The sequence below is a fragment of the Lepidochelys olivacea genome (genome assembly GCF_965140295.1).
Source record: "Lepidochelys olivacea isolate rLepOli2 genome assembly, chromosome: 11".
Classification (NCBI taxonomy): domain Eukaryota; kingdom Metazoa; phylum Chordata; order Testudines; family Cheloniidae; genus Lepidochelys; species Lepidochelys olivacea.
In genome coordinates, this window is record NC_140421.1 from 79,302,458 (window position 1) to 79,319,622 (window position 17,165).

The window sequence follows — 17,165 nt, forward strand, 5'->3', positions numbered from 1 at the left end:
TGTAGTGGGAAGGAGGTTCCTGGGGTCTGATAGGGTACCCCTGGCGGTCTGGAGAATCTTCCAAACTCCTCGAAGCTTATCCAAAGCCCAACTCTTCAGTCCTGGATTTGAGCTGCTCACTAACATACGTGCACACTCAACTCCCCGGGGATCAGGTGGAGAACTGGCCCTGAAGACTTTCTGTGGCTTGGCATGCCCATGTGTGCCAGGTGTCCTGGGGGTGGGCGTGGTGGGAATACAGAGGGGACTAGATAGAGCTAAATGCTGGCTAGGGCCAAGCTTGGTTTGGCAGGATACAAAGGAGTAAGTCCGAGCTTCTGAGCATGCTCCCCATGAGCAGATAGAGACACACCCCTTGTGATTCCCCTCGCCCTGCCTGCTTTTACCCCGGGCACCACAGCATCCACACCCAAAGGAAGCCGTTTTGGGGAGCGGGCGTGTGAGCGCGGTAGTGTGACCTGCGTGGGGCGGTGAGGGGTTGGGGGAAGCTGTCCCGCTCTGGTGCTGGAGAGACGGTGCAGCAGAGTTGGGCTGAATGCCTCTGCTGCGTACACAGACTCGTACCTCCCTGCGCTGTCCCCCCCAGTGTTCACTCCACATGTGCACAGCGGACTCCACATCCCCCTTTCTGAAATGGGGAGGAAGAGGAAACCTGTATCCGAAGAACAACGTGTGACTGGAATGAAATAGCCACACAGGACAAGAACAAGCAGCCCTATGAAGGGCCAGGCAGACTGCCCAAACCAGCAGCTTGTGTCAGGGGTTTATTCTGCCCTTGTAAGACAGTCAGCTACTCGTCCTTGGACTTCCTTGAATTCTCAGGATCTTCTGTAACCCTCCAGGAATGCAGGAGGCTGTCTGTCTCTGGTGGGAATCTCCTAGCAGGGAGAGGATCCGAAGGGGACATGGCAGTGTGGGCAGCGGGCTGTTGCTCACAGGGTCAGTCTCAAGACAGTGACGGGGGCACTGGAGGTCCGCCTGGTGATGCAACAAGACTATGCCAGTTCTGACAGACGATTCCTGCTGGCACAGCAGGATTGAGGGCTTCTGGCACATTCCTGCGTTCTCCCCTCTTTTTGTGAATCTTTTCTCCAGATGTGATCTCCTGAAGTCAGAGCTGCCACGGGTTTGACTCTGTGGAGCCTGTCCCAGTCCCTCTTCTCACACCCCATAGAGATCAGAGCTCCAGCACACCAGGGGTGGGGTGAATACAAGGCTGTCTCGTCTGCTTGTTCTGTGCCCTGGTGGTCATGCTGAACATTCACCATTCACTGCACAGGTGCTGAGGTGGGGACAGTGTGCAGGAGAGAGGTTGCAGCTGTTTCAGTGAAGTAAACCTAGAGACATGTTCCCCCGTCTCTCCAGCCCCCTCAAATGCCTTGGCATCCAGCAGAAGAGGACAGCCCCAGCTGACAATAGCCCTGCCTCATTCACTGCCTGTCCCGCGTGTAAATGACTCTCGTGAGCTCTGGCCTGCACAGGGCAGCACGCAGGAATAGAAGACGCTACACGTGGCCAGATAAAGTGACAGAAAAATGTTGTATTTTATTATATTTTAATTGTTTGTACCTGCCCATGCAGCCTTTAACACTGGCAGTTCCTGGCTTGTGTCTGGATCTGTGAGACGTTGACACCTGATCGCTCTTCGAATACAACGTAGGTTCAGGGAGTATTAACACTGACCGGGCTCAGCATGTGTGAGACACACACACGTGCGCGCCCTGCTCGGAGGAGCCCCGCCCACACCAATTCACGGCAGGCACAAAGTGCGTGCATGGCTCAGAGGATGGCTTCCCGGGTCCCTGTCCTGCCTTCAGTTCAGCATAAAACAGACAATTTCTCCTGTGGACATTACTGGCTCCATGTGGGCTCAAGGGTCCAGCTTCAGGCGGGGGCCCTGCAGTTTAAATTCCTGCTAATCACAAACTGCATACAGAGCGTGTAGTGGGATGGAGTTACCATTGCGGCTGGACCCCTCCCTGCTGTGTGACCTGGCTGTGGTGGTTTAGCTCTGGGATCTACCGGGGCGCTAATACAGTGGGCTTCCTTCTGTTTCTGTCTAATTAAGGTATTTACATTTCAGGATAAAAAGCCTCAGCACTTTAGAGAGACTTTGCTCTCTGCCCATTGGGTTATTCTCTCCCCAGTCTGTGAGTAATTTCCTGTTGGGTCTTTGTGCAGGGAGCCCTATAATTCTGCCTGGTTCAAGGTTGTGCCAAGCAGGCAGCTTTTGCATTTCCTTAAATATTCTGCTTCAGTTTGGCAAAAATCAATCCATATCTGAATTACTGTTATTACTAGAGCTAGCCAGCTGGTTGTGGTCTTTCTCATTAGCAGATCATACCAGGCACTGTTTTCCAGTGAAGTAATGAACATGTTTTCAGACAGGAAAAAACCACCGCTGGAATACAGAACCGTTCAGTCAGTATTAGCCAGCAATGAATGTTAAGTGCATGTTTGTCAAGTCTGGGCAGTTGTTCAGCAATTGTTGGGATATGTTTTATTATTCACATGCCATCCTGTGCTAGTGATTCACTCGTGCTTCCCTAGTGCTGCAGTCCCAAGTATTTAGTGCAAGGAAGCAGTGTCTGGAAATCAGTCAGTGGGAGCATAAGTAGGTGAAACCACAGATCAAGGCCTCAATCCTGTAGGAATATTCACATGCTTGGCTTTATGCACGTAGGCAGCCCCACAAAAGCCGATGGGGCTATTCATGTGCTTTAGTCACATGCTGAACTTTAGTGTGTAGATGTCCAGGGGCTAAATGTGTACCCAGAAATGAACACGGTGCGCTTTTTGACTGTCTGTACCCTTATGTTCATCCTTTTTACAAGACTGTGATAAATTTTGTACAAAGTACGCTATGTGAGGTATCATTTGAAAACTCATAATCTGCTGAACATTGTTGTCTTGGTAAAATATGTGCGGCAACTTTGTATGTAAAGTTATAAAATTTTACTGTAGAAGTCATGTTCCAAGTCTAGGGAAACAGCTTTAAACCAGTTCCCCAGAGACAAAAGGCTAGCCAGCACCTCGGCCACGTGTCAGAATAATCAAATGGAGTATCACCTGGTTAAGCGGCCATTCTTTGTCAGAAAAAAGGGTGTGAGCGAGAAATTAACATGTTGGCAAAGAAACAGCTGGAGGTTCCCATCCCACAGGCTTGCTGTCACCTGAACCCCAACAGGAGATGATTCTTAAAGAAGAGAAATGCTGTAAGAAAGGAGAGCAGACTCCTCAGATTACCTCTCTCCCCTCATTTCTACTCATGGTATCAACAACACTTGAAAGACAAAGAAAGCGTCATTGAACTGGGGGAAGGGTTCTGGCTGAAAGAATCCAGCCAGACTGCTGTAAGCATGTGATGAGAGAAACCTTTTTGCTTTGAATTCAGTTAACTCTTTAAGTAAGGTATTAGTCTGCATTTTACCTTTTTTATTTCTTTGTAACCAATTCTGACTTTTGTGCCTCATTACTTGTAATCCCTTAAAATCTAACTTTCTGTAGTTAAACTTCTTTTATTGTTTTATCTAAGCCAGTATGTGTTTGTACTGAAGTGTTTGGGAAACTTCATTTGAGATAACGGGGTTTGTGCATATAATTTTCTATTAATGAAATGATAGACTTTCAGGGTCGTCAGGAAGGAAAGAGTTGGGCAGTACAATACACGCATTTCTGGGGACCAGTCTGGGACTGGGAAGTTGCTGGTGTCACTTTGCAATGTAAGGAGTGGCTAGCTAGAACATGCGCAGATAACTCAGCTGGGAATGATTTACTTGCTGGAGGCTGTGTGGGAGCGGGCCAGGAGTGGTTGTTCTCGCAGCGGAGGAGTGTAAAAGGCACCCCAGGTTGGAGAATGGAGGGAACACAGCTGTTCAGCAGTCCAGATTGTACACAGGGGAATGTCACAGCTTTATCAGGTGTTTTAGTCAAGAGACAAAGACATTGATGTTAACTTCTTCAGCCATGACAAATACCACCGTATGATCCTAACCACAGTGAACACACGGCAGTGTCCAGAGAGGGCTTCATTTCTCAGCCTTCGGTTACTGCAGTGAATGCAACGGGGGGTTTTGGTTTGTGTTTTAGCCACAGGAAAATGGAATTTGGAAACAAAAAACTGATCTAATTGAAGCCTGATTTAAGTTGTCAAAGTCTGAAATACGAAAACAGTTATTTCCTCTTTCTATAGAAGCCTGGTTTTATTTTTAAAGTCTAGCCCCTGTTGGAAAGCCTTGATAGAAAAAGGTATCGTTACATTCTGTACATTACATTATAACATTTTGTTTAAAATTATATCCCTGCCTTAGAATTCGACAGGATGGTTTAAACAAAACCGCAGCAACACTGTCTTCTGGTGAATTGTATCGGCTTTCAGAGGATTGTTGACAGAACCCTACTACGTTTCTGTGAAATCCTGTTGCTTTGATCCATCTTTGGGGAAAGAGGGAGGTTGTAAATCTCCTGTTATATATTTGTTCCACGTTTAAGAATAGTTCCTCTACATGGGAGAGGCAGCAAACACTTCCAAAGCAAATAACTCATCAGCACGCCAAGTTCTTCCTCCGTCAACATTCCCAGGGCTAAGTTCCATCCTGGGACAGACCTGCATGGTAGCTGGTTTTGTGGGAAATTGATTGCAGTCAGGTTTTCCTTTCTTACCATAAGGTAAAATTCTCCAGTCCCTGTAATAGACAGCACTTGAGATGGTTTTGTTTTCTGCAGTACTAGACTTCAAAATGCAGACTTTCATTTTCAGCTGGATGACTGGCTGTTGGCCTCACTCTTCGGCACACAGATTATTGTTCTTAATTAGTGCCTCGGTGCTGCCACCAAGATCCTATTGCCCTAGACTCCGAGTGAGAGGCAGCCCCTTTCCCAAAGAGCTCGCAGTGTAACCGGAGAAGACAGACAAGGCTGTGGGGAGGGAAACAGGCACTCAGAGGTAAGCAACTGGTCCAAGGTCACGCAGCAGGTCCATGATAGAGATGGGAATCGAACAAGGTCTCCGGACTCCCAGTCCAGTGGCACGGCCAGCGGGCCATGCTGCCTTCTCAGTCTAAATGTATCGATAGATCCTTTTGGTAGGGTCCGGCCAGCACAAGCAGGGAGTGTGTTTCTAGGGGATTATTACACTTCTGGCCCTCTCAAGTCATCTTGCAAATTCATTTTTTGCCATGCTACCTAATGTGTGTCATAACTCTGAGCAGTGGATAAACCTGTGTTTGTAATGTGCTGCCCCCCCTCCCTAGCTCATGTTTGTTCCCTATAGTACACTACTGAGCGCTTAGTCCAGTCTAAGATTGGATGTCTCAGGAAATAGGGCTTCCACCCTTCCCTTGGAGACTTTAATGCCTCAGCAGTAGTAGACTTTGCTTTAAGGAAGTCTTCTTGCTTGCCAACCTCAGTTTCCCCTCTGAATGAATCCCATTGCTGTTCATTATACCCTTCTGGCAGTCCTAGACCTTTCCTCTCCTCCCTTCTTGTTTATGCTCTTCAAATGCTTACACATCGTTTTCATGCTTCCCCATTTAGCCAAGCTAAGTCTGAGTCTGCAGCGTTTCCTTATGAGTGAGTCCTTGTAGCCTGGTCATCACGTCTCTGAATAACTTGTTGAGCTCTTCCTGGGGTTTGAAGGCAACACTAACTGGGTGCAGTCTCAGGTGCCTCTGTCTGCACAGTCCCTTTTGCTGCTGCATCTTACTAGAGGCTCGTTTGTGGTTTGCTGTTCACATCCCTGAAGGTCTCTTCAGCGCTGCTGCTTCGTCAGTGTCTCTGCCCTTTGGCTGTGTGTCGCCCCCATTGGCTTTCCCCCGCCTATCAGTTTGTATATTTCCAGTTCTGAAACTAAGGTTCTAGGTCCCTTGCAATCTGTCCTTACTGGTCTTTGTGACCCCTCCCAATTAGTAACCCTCTGTTCACATGCTTTTTCTAGACCATGAGTGCAAATGCGAAGTAAAGCCGGGCCTAAGCCGGACCCTGGTGGCGATCCTACTCGACACCGCTGCACCCATTGGTACCGGCCGGCGGCAGGCAAAGTGCTCAGCACACACAATTGGGTCAAGGGTTCACCAGAGTTCTCTTCCCATGTGGGCCCCGAAGAAGGGCTGGATTGTCATCGCTACCAGTGTGCTGCGCTCCTGAGAACCCCAGATGGTGGGTGCTCAGCACTAGAAAATATGGCCCTATGCTTTTTTGAAACTGTGACCCTCATTGATACTCTCTCCTTCAGTCAGGTCCATTCAAACCAGTTGTAATGAATTTTTGAATGATGGTTTCACAGGATGCTGTATTGCCACCCACCAGCACCCAGCCTCTCCAGCTTCCTTAATTACACACATGGCAGAGGATGAGCAGAACTCTTATTGCAGATTGTCTGGCCTGTTACGTTTGAGTACACCCTTGGCACCATGGATGCCACCTCCCGGGGGGCGAGCTGGCAAAGCCGTGCAGGGAAGCACCACTCAGACTGCCTGCCGTGTGTTTTTATTTTTCAGGTGTAGAAGAAAAACCACTTCTGTCAAAAAGAGAAAAAATGAAGCTGAGAAAAGACAGGTGGCTGCAGAGTAAGTATTCCCTCGATAAGATCACACTGTCGGGGTGGTGGCCTCATCAGAGGGCCAGTAGAAGCCCTGCATTGCACTGCTTCCTAAACAACGTACGTGCCACGTGTAGCAGACTGTACTGGCCCTTTGAGGTTTAGAAAGTGAAACCGCGTGAGCCCAAGAATGACCCCGGGGGCCAGGCAGGTGCAGTCGCTGAGGGAGAGGAAGCGGACTCAGGGAGGCGCTGTGTGGCTTGGGGAAAACCCTGACTGCTGATTCCGCTCTGAGGGCGGGAGGCTGGAGCTCCGCCACAGGGTGGGTGGGAAGCCCCCTCCTCTCTCCCAGTTCGGGGACAAGGCTGGCTGGAGATAATTCCCAGCTATGCTCTCCCTGTCCCGAAGAGCAGTGAGTGCTGGGAAATGCTGTCTTCCCGAGAGTCCTACATGGCATACGTGGAAAATATGGGACTACAAAACCTCTGGTTTTCCCCAGCCCTGGAGAACCCTGGGAGGAGTTAAGTTTGCTGTGGGTCTCTCCTAGAAGCTCAGAGGCATGAGGTCCCTTGCTGGCAGCTCTACTTTTTGCTGCGTTTGGCCTGTCATGCCACAGCACTTTAAACGCCAGGCTGCAGTGTTCTAGTAGGAACACTGCTCTCCTTGGCACTCGGCTGTACACTCTAACACAGGGGTGGGCAAGCTACGGCCCATGGGCCACACCGCCAGCCAGTTTAATCCAGCCCTTGAGCTCCCGCTGGGGAGTGGGGTTGGGGGCCACGCTGCGTGCACATGCCACCACACCACACCGCGCAGCTCCCGGAATCAGCGGCATGTGCCCCCTCCGGCTCCTACGTTTAGGGGCAGCCAGGGGGCTCCATGCTCTGCCCCTACCCCAAGCGCCACCCCTGCAGTTCCCATTGGAATGGGAGCTGCAGGGACAGCGCCTGGAGGCAGGGCAGTGCGCAGAGGCGCCTGGCCGCACCTCTGCGTAGGAGCCAGAGGGGGTACATATTGCTTCCGGGGGCTGCTTGAGGTAAGCACCGCCCGGAGCCTGCACCGCCCGGAGCCTGCACCACACGGAGCCCCTTCCATGCCCCAACCCCAGCCCTGATCCCCTTCCCACCCTTTGAACCCCTTGATCCCAGCCCAGAGCAACCTCCTGCACCCCAAACCCCTCATCCCCAGCCCCACCCCAGAGCCCGCACCCCCAGCCAGAGCCCTCACCCCCCCATGTCCCAACCCACTGCCCCAGCTCTGATTCCCCTCCTGCCCTCCGAACCCCTCAGTCCCAACCTGGAGCACCCTCCTACACCCCAAATCCCTCATCCCCAACCCTACCCCAGAGCCTGCACCTCCAGCCGGAGCCCTCACTCCCACCCCTGCAACCCAACCGCCTACCCCAGCCCAGAGCCCCCTCCCGCACCCTGAACTCATTTCTGGCCCCACCCCAGAGCCCGCACTCCCTCCTGTGCCCCAATCCCAATTTTGTGAGCATTCATGGCCTGCCATACAATTTTCATACCCTCGGGCCAAAAAAGTTTGCCTACCCCTGCTCTAACAGGCTTCACCTTAGCCCTAGCTGGGAGAGATCTGCATCATTCTCCTGCATGACCTGAGTTGTCCAGACGCTGGGCTGTGTGACGTCATCCCAGCAACGGGACCAGGAAGTGCCTGTGAATGGGTGACGTCAGCCCCAGGGGACATCAGCTGCAGCCCTTCCTGGCTCAGCAGGGGCAATGGCTTGCTCTGGTCAGTGAAGCCTCTGCAGGGTTTTTCCACGTTTAAGCTCTTTTTGTTGTTTAGCTGGATGGGATTTTGGCAGCGTCGATTCTTTCCAGATAAGCAACGAGGTGTTTGTCTTGCTTTCCCTGCGCCCCCCGGAACTCTCAGGGGGGTTTGTCGGCTGGCTGGCTGGCTGTTGGGGTTACTGGCAGAGGGGACTTTACATGCAGCCCCTGCTCCCAGGATCCCTGGTTTTGTGGGAGGGGGGTTCAAGGGAAGGGGAGGGAGGGGGGTTCCTATGAGCAACCAAGGAGTCACTCTTGGGTCAGGTGCACGCACGGTTCCTCCCCTCTTTGCCCCCCCAGCAATTGATGGTAGATTCCATGCAGGTGGCCCATGGCTATCTCTGCCTTTGCACGTCCCAGACGCTCTCTGTAAGCTCGACTGAGACAGCCCATGACTTCCCTGGTGCATGTGGTAATGCTCCGGGTCCTGGGGGAAGGCGAGATCTACGGAGTGGGCTGGTTTCCATGGTACACGAAATCCACCTGGTCCTGCGGGTACAAAGGGAACAAAGTAACAACCGCCAAGCTCCAGCAATGTGGGACATCTGCCAGCATCCTGGGTGCCTTGAATCCGGTTCTTATTGGGGCGAAACCCAGAGACATCCCCAGTAGCCCTAACATCCTCACTGCAGTCTCCATGCTCAGACAGCTCACCTTCTCTGTAGCATCTGACACAGTCATGGGACTTGGAATTGCCAGGCTGGATCAGGCCCAGGGTCCAGCTAGCCCAGTCTCTGGCTTCTGAGAGTGGCCAACACCAGAGCCTTCAGGGGAAGGTGCAATAAACACCACAACAGGCAGATGATCCTCATGCAGGTTTCGTCCAAATCTCTGCTAGTCAGAGAGAGGCTTAAAGCCTCGAGCATGAGATTTTAAATCTCTTCCAAAATTTGTCAGAATTAATTAGAAACCTGGATATTCGTGTTTTTCCATATAAATGTTCAATTTCTTTTAACCTTGCAGAATTTTTGGCCTCACTGACATCCTGTGTCAGTGAGTTCCAGAGTTTCATTATGTGTTGTATGAAAAAGGGGATAAAAGAAAATCACGGTGCCCCCTCTGCTGCTAAAAGCAAAGGGAAAACTCTCTCTGCCTTGTGTGAGCAGCACTCCCCAGGGTTTGAGGTAGGAAAGTCAAGCACTCAAAAGTGCAGAAATGCCAGAATTAAAGCTGACTATGCAAACTTAATTTGGCCCCTTTGTGTGTCTATGGTATGGTCCTTCCCAACGTCACACAGCAAGCCTGTAATGGAGCCAAGAATGTGTCATTTTCTGTCTTCTTACTCGGAAACTAAGCTGTTTCTACTCAGACTTCCCAGAAAACTTCCCTGGAGGGTGGAAACCAGAAGTATGGACCTTTAACCCCAAAGGTAAATGTTTTATGAAGAAGTTCTAAACAACAGAAAAGGGCCCTTGCGAAGGGAAACTCTTAAACAACCTTAAAGTCGCCAAAGCCCCAGGCTTCCCTTCTGGCCCACCAAGCTTTTAAAGGGACAATGCCAGCCTGCAAATCACATGTGCCTGAAAACTAAACACCTGTTAATGCTACAAGAATCCTCTAAGATCACTAGAACTGAAGTCAGCAACAGTTCATGCCTTGCGTGATGTCTTTTAACAAGAGAGAGTCTCACCAGCTGAAAAGACCCATTGTAAACATCAGCAGAGAAGCAGAAAAACTCGTATTAAAATATAGGGAGTTTTAAAAATAATAATCCTAATATAATGTTTTAAAAGTGCTGGATGAGAAAATGGAATTAACCCAAAAATAGGAAATTGACTGTGACTCTACCTGGAGATCTCGCAAAATGCTCAATCGATGATAAGAGACTACAGCTTGGTCTACACTAAGATTAAGTCGGCATAACTAAAAATCCACCCCCCTGAGCGGCGTAGTTAAGGGTTTCTCCCATTGGCATAGCTAGTGTCTCCACTGAAAGGCTGCAGCTGCACTGCCGTAGCATGTTAAGTGTAGGCAGGCCCTAATAATTTGCTCCTTCTCCTCAAACCACTCACCACACAAAGGGCCGGTTGCCTCCAGGACACAATCGACTTCCTCTAGAAACTCCGCAACATTAACAACCTCCCTCAGAACACCTCCCTTGGCACCATGGATGCCACCTCCCTATACACCAACATCCCTCATTGTGTGGGGTTGCAGCCTGCTTCAGACATCTACAAGACAATGGACAATGTTCAGATCTCCACCCCAAACACCTTGCCAAACTCATCCATTTCATCCTCGCCCAGAACAATGATACATTCAACAACAAACCGTGGGAACAGCCCTGGGTACTAGGATGGCTCCCCAATATGCCAGCATCTTCACGGGCCACCTTGAGGAAGAATGTCTTGAAGAACAGACCACAAAACCACTGAATACCAGAGATACCTCAATGATACTTTCATCCTCTGGACAGACGATTTAAACTCCCTTATAGATTTCCTCCACAACTTTAAACCCACCATCCTTCCCTCCAGCTCTTTCTAGAGCAGTCCTACACCAGTATCAGCTTTCCAGAAACCATGATCAACTTCAGCCACAGAATCCTACTGTCAGCTATATGCAAGAATCTCACAGATCATCACATGGACCTTCACGGATCCAATAACCACCCCAAACACACAGGCACACAGAATATGCTCCAAAGAGAAAGTCCAGGTAAACACCTTTAACATGCTTAAAGCTGCCTTCACCAAACAAGACCCTCACATTAGTGAAGTAGATCATATCATGGAATGGGCCACCCACATACCCCGAGAGCACCTGCCTCAGTACAGGAAAAACAGCAACCCATTGACTGCATACCCCTAGTTATCACCTGTCACCCCATATGGGTTCCAGTGTGACAGGTGATAACTAGGTGTATGCACTGTATTGGTGACAGGTGATAACTAGGCGTATGCAGTCAATGGGTGGTTGTTTTTCCTGTATAGAGGCAGGTTCTTTCGGGGTATCATCAAACAACTACAACCCATACTTGATGGGGACCCCATCCTGAAAGAAATCTTTCCTGAACCCCCTCTTCTGGCTGTTAAACACCCCCCCCCCCGCGCCTCGCCAAGCTCATCATTAGAAGCAAGCTCCCCACAGACCAAGACACACAACTCAAAGAGACACCAGACCCTGCCAGAACAAAAGATGTCAAATCTGCAGACATCACTGCTACAATGGTCAACACCCCTGTGATGAGTTGGGTCATAGAGACCCCTTTGGGACTGCCACCTGATGTGCCTGGACTGCCTCTGAGCCTGTTTTCCCTGCCAGCTTGGGACTTCAGTGCCCTGCCTTGTTTGAGCCAGACACGCTTGCCTGCTGCAAACACAGATCCAAGTCTGAACCACGTCCCCCACAAGCTGCAGGCTTAACTGAAAACAGCTTTAGAAGTGCTCCTGTCTCCAGCACTCAGATACCCAACTCCCAATGGGGTCCAAACCCCAAATAAATCCATTTTACCCTGTATAAAGCTTACACAGGGTAAACTCATAAATTGTTCGCCCTCTATAACACTGATAGAGAGAGATGCACAGCTGTTTGCCCCCCTCCCCCCAGTATTAATACTTACTCTGGGTTAATTAATAAGTAAAAAGTGATTGTATCCTGGGGAGTCTCAGCTTCACTTGTGGTTTTAAGTTTCTCTTCCCTGTGATTGTGGAGAGAGGCTTGAAAATGTGATACCCACCCCACCCCGCCAAAGCTCCACACCCAGGACACACACCTTTATTATTTTAAAATCAGGATTTTTAGGCCAATCTCCTGATTTTGGGAGTTACCTCATGATATTTGAATGCTGGGGATCAGCAATGTGGAGGCCAATGCTTTGCTTTTGAATAGCACTTTCATCCATGGATCTCAAAGCACCTTGCCATGGAGATAGTTACATAATTAGCTCCATTTTACAGGTGAGGAAACTGAGGCACAGAGCAGGACAGAGGCTTGTCTAAGCTCAGTGGCAGAGCTAGGAATAGAATCTGATCCAATGCTGGTTCCATGCTGTTTATTGTGACTGCTACTGAGGACTAAACCCTGCTGCTGTTTCAGAATCTAAAGCTTTGCTTTTAATTCCCCAAACTCTTTACATGGTGGCAGGTTCACACAAGGTTTGTGAGTTAAGCCAAGTCTGCGGCGTGCCTGAGGGATTTGCTCCCAGGAGTAGCCGAGCCAAGCGGAGGGCCAGGACCCCTTGGGCCAGTATTTGGGGAGCTATCGCACTGCCAGGCTCTTAGAAGTAGTGATGCAAAGGTCCTGCTTGGACGTGATCATCTCTTGCTTCAAGCACATTGGGAGGCTTCCTCGCGGGAACTTTTCAACCCCTCCCTGGCTGCTTCTCTCATTTCTGTGTCCCAGAGTCGGCAGCTTCTCGCGTCCATCCCACTGCCTGGAAATTACTCTCTGCTTGAGTAGCTTGCTTAGCTGCATGAAGCCACAGCGTCCTCTCTTGATTGCATAGCCGGGTTCCTGGAACTCGGGAACACTAGTTCTTTTAGCCCCAGCACTAATAGAGGCCTTGATACAGGAAAGCAGGTAAGCACTTGCTTAACTTGGAGTGTATCCTTCCATCCCATTGGCTTACAGGGGAGCTGAAAACGTGCCCGTGCGTCAGTGGTTCCCGGAACTCCTGTCGAAGAGCAGAACTTCATTCAGTCACAGTTTAAATAAACCAACCCAAACAGCCCCCGTCTGTCGCTGCTTCACCAGCTTTAACTGATGTGTGTCCATCACTCTTTCACTCCAAGGCTTGAGACGAGCCCTTGATCGGTCATTCAGTCTTTACTCACAGCCCCAGGGGAAATCCAAGAAAACAAGCGACACTGCCCTTTTTTCCGCCTGGCGTGTTCTGGTTGATTACAGATCAGCAGTCATTTATTTCCGTGCCGTGCGGTACAGGCTGCACGCAGGAAATGGCCCTGAGTTGCAATGAATGTCTGGATTTCCCTTGAGCAGTTAATTCATCTCAGATGCTGTTTATTACATTGTTCCCTACAAAGCCACCAGGATTATCCTCTAAAAACACCCTTACATGTGGTGGGGAGCAATTTGCTACTTGTTCTTTCTTGTTTGTTTTTGTAATCTTGGAATGAATTATTTTTCTTTAACTCGCTTGTTTTTCTTGGGTGCCCTTTCTCCCTGCATTTTTTGGCATCGAATCCCAGTACCGAGTGCAGTGAAGTTCAGCCCAAGAGTGTAATGCAAAACTCTCAGCGCATATTCCGTTCCAAGCAGAAATAAATCATAAGAAAGAGACTAAGGAAAAACTGATGCAAAGCTTTGGCCATTAGAAGCATGCCTGGCCCCTTTACTGAAGAAGATTTCATAGAAGAAGAATTTGGGCTGTTTGCTCTGATGCGTCAGGAACGTAATGCATGGTAGCACTGTGAAGTAGCCCCGCTCCAGAAAGCCAGACCAAAAAAAGAAGTGGTGCAGAACAGAAACCAGGGCCCCTGGTAGAGCCGCCTGCAAGGAACAGTGTTTACAATCCAGATTTCTCACAAACCTCTGTGCACTGCAGAAATCACAGCTCACCCAGGACTGTTGATGGTAGAGCACCTCACTGGTTCAGCAAACGAGAAAATGATTAAAAGGTTGGCTCACAAGGTTCCTGGGGTAGACGTATCAGGCAATGACCATGGTCAGGGCCATGCAGTGCTCCTGCGCTAACTGGCTGACTCTCAGCCTGGACACAGGCCGCGCGATCTCGAAGGTCAAGGCCACAGTCGATACTGTAGGGCAGGTTCCACAGCCTGAGAATCACTCAGGAAATGCAAAGGAAGCAGAAACTTCCTACGAAGCTGCCTCCTGGGGAGTCCCCTGCTGTGGGGGGAAGACCCCAGGGGGCCAGAGAGTGGCTAGCCAGCCCCCTAGGCTGCAGGGACAGGAGGTGCCTGGAGCACACTGTATGCTGGCTGTCCCCACCTGGGTTTGATTCCTTGGGTACCAGTGTCAGCTGGGGCAGAGAATGGGGGAGCTGTAACTGGCAGTTGGTTCTCCACTCTCTTCCTCCTCTCCCCGGCTGGATCCACTGGGCTCAGATAGAGCCTGCTCTCCCTGGGCTCCCACAGCCTTGCAGGGCCTGGGCAGGAGAGGAGCTCCCATGACTCTCTTTCCCTGCCCTGCAGCAGGAGCCCTCCCCCATCTCCCTGCAGCGACAGGGCAGAGTCACCCAGCAGCGTGACAGTGCCGTGGGACAGCTCACATGCTGTCAGTTCATCACCAGTCCCTGTGTTCTTGGGCTCGCTGCCTGCCCTGCGGGCCCCGGCCTCTGCACTCACTCAGGGTGCCTGGCATGCAAATGCTGCGTTTTGGCCAACCAGTTGAAGTCCCCAGTGTAGATGAGTCCCAGGTGACTGGCCCAGAGCCATGAATTGAACCTGGGTCTTGTGAGTCCCAACCTAGGACACTTGCTACAAGACCATCCTTCCCCTTGTAAATAAAGCCAAAGTCAGTAAGGTTCATGGTTACAGTGACATCTGTCAAGGATGGGAGGCCAAACCTGGACCTTCCTCTTCCTCTCTCCAATCTCACTGGAGGGTCCATGTAATTCTAGCACACTGATTTATTTTCAGGTCTTCAGTGCTCCTCTTCCCGACTCTTAGCAGGTCCCCCCCTCGCTGTGCGTAGGAGGGAAATACAGTTCTCTTGCTAGCCAACCTCCCACAGCAGTTTGTTCCAATGCTTAACCACCCTGACAGTTAGGAAGTTTTCCTAATGTGCGACCTAGACTTAAACCATCCTTGCTGCAATTTAAGCCCACTGCTTCTTGGCTTGTTCTCAGTAGATGAGAACAATTTATCACTCTTGTCTTTATAATAACTGTTTTCAAGCACATGAAGGTTATCATGTCCCCTCTGTCTTCTTTTCTCCAGACTAAACAAACCCAATTTTTTCAGTCTTCCCTCACAAGTCATGTTTTCTAGACCTGTCATCATTTTTGTTGCTCTTCTCCAGACTTTCTCCAATTTGTCCACATCCTTCCTGTAACGTGGTGCCCAGAACTGGACACAATGCTCCACTTGAGGCCCAGTCAGTGCAGGGTACAGTGGGACAACTACTTCTCGTGTCTTGCTTTACAACACTCCTGCTGATACAGCCCAGAATGCTGTTCGCTTTTCTTACAACAGTGTGTCACTGCTGACTCCTTTTTAGTTTGTGGTCCACTATGACCCCCAGATCCCTTTCCGCAGTGCTCCTTCCTAGGCTGTCATGTCCCATTTCGTATGTGTGCAACTGATTGTTCCTGCCTAAGTGGAGTACCTTGCATTTGTCCTGATAGAATTTCATCCTATTTATTTCAGACCATTTCTCCAGTTTGTCCAGATCATTCTGAATTTTAATCCTGTCCTCCAAAGTGCTTGCAACCCCTCCCTGCTTGGTATCGTCCGGAAACTTTATCAATGTACTCTCTATGCCACGGGTTCTCAAACTGGGGGTCAGGACCCCTCAGGAGGTCGCGAGGTGATTACATGGAGGGTCGCGAGCTGTCAGCCTCCACCCCAAGTCCCGCTTTGCATCCAGCATGTATAATGGTGTTCAATATATAAAAAGGTGTTTTTAATTTATAAGGGGGAGTTGCACTCAGAGGCTTGCTATGTGAAAGGGGTCACCAGTACAAAAGTTTGAGAACCATTGCTCCAGGCCATTATCTAAATCATCTTTGTCCTTCCTTAGCCGTGTCACGGAGCTTGAAGTGGTTAGGCTGCTTGGAAATTGACAGTCTCTTTACGGTCTTGTTTCTGAATCAGAAATAGAAGGTGTGAAGCTGGCCAGACAGAAGCAAAAAGCCGAGGCAAAGCGGAAAGCGACGCCGGTGGTCGGAGACCTGCAGCCTTTGATGGAAGCCCTGCCTGAACTCTCCGAACTGACCACGACCAGCAAGGCCAGGAAGCAGCCCAAGATGTAGGTGCCGTCTGGTGGGCTGCTTTATTGCGCTACTTCCTGCAGCGGGTACTGTTATCCTGGCAGCGCCCGCCGGTCATCTTGGGGGCTGCACGGTGGGCCGCTCCCCTCGCTCAGTCCCTCGGACTGTCCGTGCTCGGCGTGAAGCACGGGGCAGCAGCATGCCTGGGTGTCTGCGGTGGCATGGTGCTTCCCCGTGGCCACGGCGTGTCGCTTGCTGGGAGGGGAGGGAGGCTGGTGTGGCCCAGCAGGGTGTGCAGCACAGGGGGGCAGGCTCTGAACAGCCAGGCGCTTCCCAAGCTAGCCCCGAAGACAGGACAGGCCCTGTGCGTATGGCCAGTGTCGCAGCACAGCCATGCTGAGGCTCCTGCCACGCGCGGGCGACCGTTTAATGCGAGAGCGCGTTCCCTTGGCCCTAACAGCACGGTGGGATTTCCTCCCAGTTCCCCAGGGACACGCTGCTAATTCCCCTGGGTTACAGAGGCTGGGGGTGGTTCCGTCACAGACGTGCCTGATAAATTAGGCCCTGGCGTTCCCGGCTGAAAGGGCCCCGCTTGCAGCTGACTCTGCGGAGCTGTGCCGAGACAGACAAGGGGCTTCCTTTGGCAGCAGCCAGCCTCTCTTGGAGCAGTCGTGCGCATTCCTGTTCTTCTGACCATGAGTAGCTAACACCTCGCCTGCTGCTGAGCTTTCTCTGACTTCCCACCCTACCCCCTGCACTTGTGGAACCATCCCTGGGACTTCTCTCTAACCCAGCGCCTGTCTCCCCGTGCCAGCCGTGACCTTGGACCAGCGTGTGTGTGGCCTCCCTGAGGTGGTGTGTGGGTTTTTTATCTTGTGAGTAGCCAAATCGGAGAGAGAAGTGTTCATGCTCTATGTAAACGTATCCCCATCGGCACACACTCTGCTGGGCCTGCAGCTGGGAACGTGCAGTTGCCATAACTGGC

The 17,165-nt window shown here is 50.7% G+C and overlaps 1 protein-coding gene across 2 annotated transcripts in view; it reads left to right on the forward strand.

The window, feature by feature from the left end:
• Positions 1–17,165, forward strand: part of SLX9 (SLX9 ribosome biogenesis factor) — a 112,632-nt gene that overhangs the window by 85,905 nt on the left and 9,562 nt on the right. The window contains exons 1-3 of one of the 2 annotated variants that reach the window (XM_084642950.1): positions 5,934–6,156; positions 6,498–6,566; positions 16,065–16,218. In XM_084642950.1, coding sequence (XP_084499076.1) covers positions 5,949–6,156; positions 6,498–6,566; positions 16,065–16,218 — 431 coding nt within the window. In that variant the 5' untranslated portion in view covers positions 5,934–5,948. Of the gene's footprint in view, positions 1–5,933; positions 6,157–6,497; positions 6,567–16,064; positions 16,219–17,165 lie in introns of those variants that run through there. The other variant, XM_084642949.1, reaches the window with a different exon arrangement.